This window comes from Bison bison, unplaced genomic scaffold, assembly GCF_000754665.1.
Source record: "Bison bison bison isolate TAMUID 2011002044 unplaced genomic scaffold, Bison_UMD1.0 scf7180017858667, whole genome shotgun sequence".
NCBI lineage: Eukaryota > Metazoa > Chordata > Mammalia > Artiodactyla > Bovidae > Bison > Bison bison.
The window spans coordinates 15,438-18,705 of NW_011489239.1; the positions used below are offsets into that span (position 1 = coordinate 15,438).

Below are 3,268 nucleotides of genomic sequence, written 5' to 3' on the forward strand. Positions count from 1 at the left end.
AGAAAGCTGAATGCTAAAGAATTGATGCTTTTGAACTGTGGTGTTGGGAAAGACTCTTGAGAGTCCCTTGGACTGCAAGATCAAACCAGTCCATCCTAAAGAAAATCAGTCCTGAATATTCATTGGAAGGACTGATGCTGAAGCTGAAACTCCAATACTTTGGCCACATGATGAGAAGAACTGACGCATTGGAAAAGACCCTGATGCTGGGAAAGGCTGAAGGCAGGAGGAGAAGGGGACAACAAAGGATGAGATGGTTGGATGGCATCACCGACTCGATGCACATGAGTTTGAGCAAGCTCCGGAAGTTGGTGATGGACAGGGAGGCCTGGCGTGCTGCAGTCCATGGGGTCACAAAGAGTCAGACACAGCTGAGCCACTGAACTGAACTGAACTGGAGCCCAAGAGCCAAGGCAACTGTACCCTCTGAATCACGTGGTCCCACAGGCAGGAGAATCCCAACAGCCCTGCCATAGCAGCACCCACAGCCAGTTACCGCCCAGAGGGTTTGAACACCATGTGCGGTACAGGTGGGAAGGGGCAGACTCGGAGTGTAAGGCCAGCAGGGAAGCCCATGGAGCACCGTGGCTGGGGAGGGCACCAGCAAGCATTCGGTGGATGGCTGCTGAACGCGTGTCTGCAAGGCTTCGGTTATGTTCCCAACTTCCTTAGCCCCCACTTTTCCTTCCCACCTAAGCAGCATGGAGGGTTTCACACATTCACTGCCCTTTAGGTACAGGTGACATGGAACTAACAAGCACAAGCCTGGCTTGTTGGCCATTGAAGTGACCCTTTAAACCTATGGCAGAGCCTACAGCCTTGGAAGCCGTGCAATTCCTTGTTAAGAGACAGGTGTCCTGAGACACAGAAGAGCTTTCTCAATCTCATCACCTTGGTTTTAAATATCAAATGCCAAAAAGCCTGCAGAAACTAAAAGTCTGATGGAAAAAGAGACCAACTCCCAAAAGTACTCTTCCAGCCCCAAAGCATCTGAGTTCAAGGAAGTGGTAGGTCCAGATAAGGAAAGGTCAGAGGAGTATCACAGGAGCCTGGGGGTTTCTTTAAGACTTGGCCCTGGAAGACCCAGGTTCAGTCGCTGGGTTGGGAAGACCCCCTGGAGAAGGGAATGACTACTCACTCCAGTATTCTTGCCTGGAGAATTCCAGGGACAGAGGAGCCTGGCGAGTTACAGTCCAGGGGGGGTCCCAAAGAGTCAAACACAACTGAGCAACTAAACACTTTCACTTTTTAAGGGATGGGTTTGCAAAAACAAACAAACAAAAAGGGATAGAAACTGCATTAAATTCAAGGTGATTATAGAACAAAGAGGCCTTGTGTGACGTCCAGGATATAGACGGGAGCCTACAATTCTCCTGAGCAAAAGGAGAGCAGAGGTGGGGTTGAGGGTTGTTGAATGGAAACCCTGAGATCAGCCTCCCAGGGACTGCAAGAACCCCCGAAAGCTGAGGACAAGGTTGGAGAGGTGGACAGAGCAGGGAAGGGGGTGGAGCAAGAAGAAAGTGTGCGCTTGCTCTGGGAGCCGCGGCAGAGCCTCGGACACCAGCAGCCAGACAGAGGCTGACACCCCAGGCCAGGGAAGAGACTGTGAGACACCCTCCCCGCAAGGCGGCACAGACAGCGGTCCTACCAAAAGCCAAAATCAACTTTGAGGGAGGAGAAGATAGAAGACACAAAACACACTGAGGTTTAAACCCCAGGAGGCCCAGATTTTCCACCAATGAACAGATGTTCCATCAGTGAAGAAAGGAGACTGAGCGCCAATTCAGTTTCAATCATACGTTCACACCCGTGACACGACTGGTGAAAATTCACGTGCCCACCTACGGGAAGCTGAAAGCACAGCTCACGCACAGAGGCCTGTTCTACTCGGTCTTGCCCCACTGGCAGAAACATGCTGCCCAGGCTGCTGGCCCACACAAAGTCACGCCCAGCAGCAGCCCCTTTCGCCGTCTACAGAGGACGCTCGCAGTAACAGCTGGGTGGGACTGACGGCCGAGGGTCGGGGGCAGAGATGGCCAGGAGGGGCCACGCGCAGGAATTGCAGAGCTTGGAGACCATGTGACCCGGCCCTTCCCTTTACAGCTGGGGAAACTGAGGCATGGAGAGGGAAATCCCATCCAGAGCCCTTCTCCACCTGCTGCCTGCCTCAAGGCACGACCCCCACCTCCAGAGGCAGCCCTGGAGCTCCAGGCCCAGCCTTGACCCCATTCCAAAGATGCCGAGGCGCTCTTCTATGCGTGCCGCCCAGCCACCCCTGGTGGCCACACCAGCCACTGGCAAGGGGCCCTGGACACGGAGCTTCACTCTCAGTTTCTCTGGCTGTGAAAGGGGACGGTGACAGGATCCACTCACAGCACAGGGCTAGGGACTGGGTGGGGCTCAGGCAGGCATCAACAGATTTCCCCTTCACCTAAGACCACGTCAGCGGGGTTTGCCCCGCCCGTACTCACCATTCTCACGTAAGAATCCCCAGCCAGCCACCCAGCATGTCTGGGGAACTCTGGGTGGGCCTGCCCTAAACTGAGGCAGGCAGCCTGGTCCAATGAAGTGCCCACAGATAACAGGAGGGGTGATCTTTATGAGAGCAATGTCGTTGGCCTCTGAGCTCGCCGAGTATTTCTCATGAATGATGATTTTCTCAACATATCTCTCCTGCAGAGGCGGCTTCACTGGCTTATTGCTCCCCCACTCAACTTCCTTAGCTCCAAAGATCAGCCTCCAGTCGGTCACTTTTCTGTGGGCACAGAGGTAAGCCAGGTCACACTGGCTGCAGACTGGCTGATGACCATGACCCTCGGAGGGCCCCATCCCCAGCAGGTCCGGGTCAACCCCGCAATCTGGTTGCCACTAGGCCCAGAGCCTCAGGGACCTTTGGCACTGAGACCCTTGGAGAATGCCCAGTTCTAAGAAGAGCCTTTCTGAAGACCCCTGCTGCGAGTTCCCGCACATACTTTTTGATCCTGAAGCAGTGAGCGGCAGTGAGCAGCCAGTGGGCGTTCAGCAGGGAGCCCCCACACACGTGGTACCGCCGGTTGTTGTGGTATGTGAAGATCTGGAGGCTGACCATCCAGGGCCAGGACCCGTGGGCAGCGTCTTGCCCGCCGATGATCCGCATGCCCCCCTGCCGGTTCTGCCGGAACCGTATCCCACAGGGGCCACTGAGGAGAGACCACAGGCACTGTCCAAGTCAAGGCCATCCCGGCGCCTCTGCAGCGGGGGGAGGAGGGCCTGAGGCTGGTCCACGGGG

The 3,268-nt window shown here is 55.5% G+C and overlaps 1 protein-coding gene across 1 annotated transcript in view; it reads right to left on the minus strand.

Moving 5' to 3' along the window:
• ACR (acrosin) overlaps positions 1–3,268 on the minus strand; it is a 7,487-nt gene that overhangs the window by 3,161 nt on the left and 1,058 nt on the right. Inside the window, exons 2-3 of the mRNA XM_010828562.1 lie at positions 2,973–3,179; positions 2,472–2,755 (exon numbers count right to left, since the gene is read on the minus strand). Coding sequence (XP_010826864.1) covers positions 2,472–2,755; positions 2,973–3,179 — 491 coding nt within the window. The remainder of the gene's footprint in view (positions 1–2,471; positions 2,756–2,972; positions 3,180–3,268) is intronic.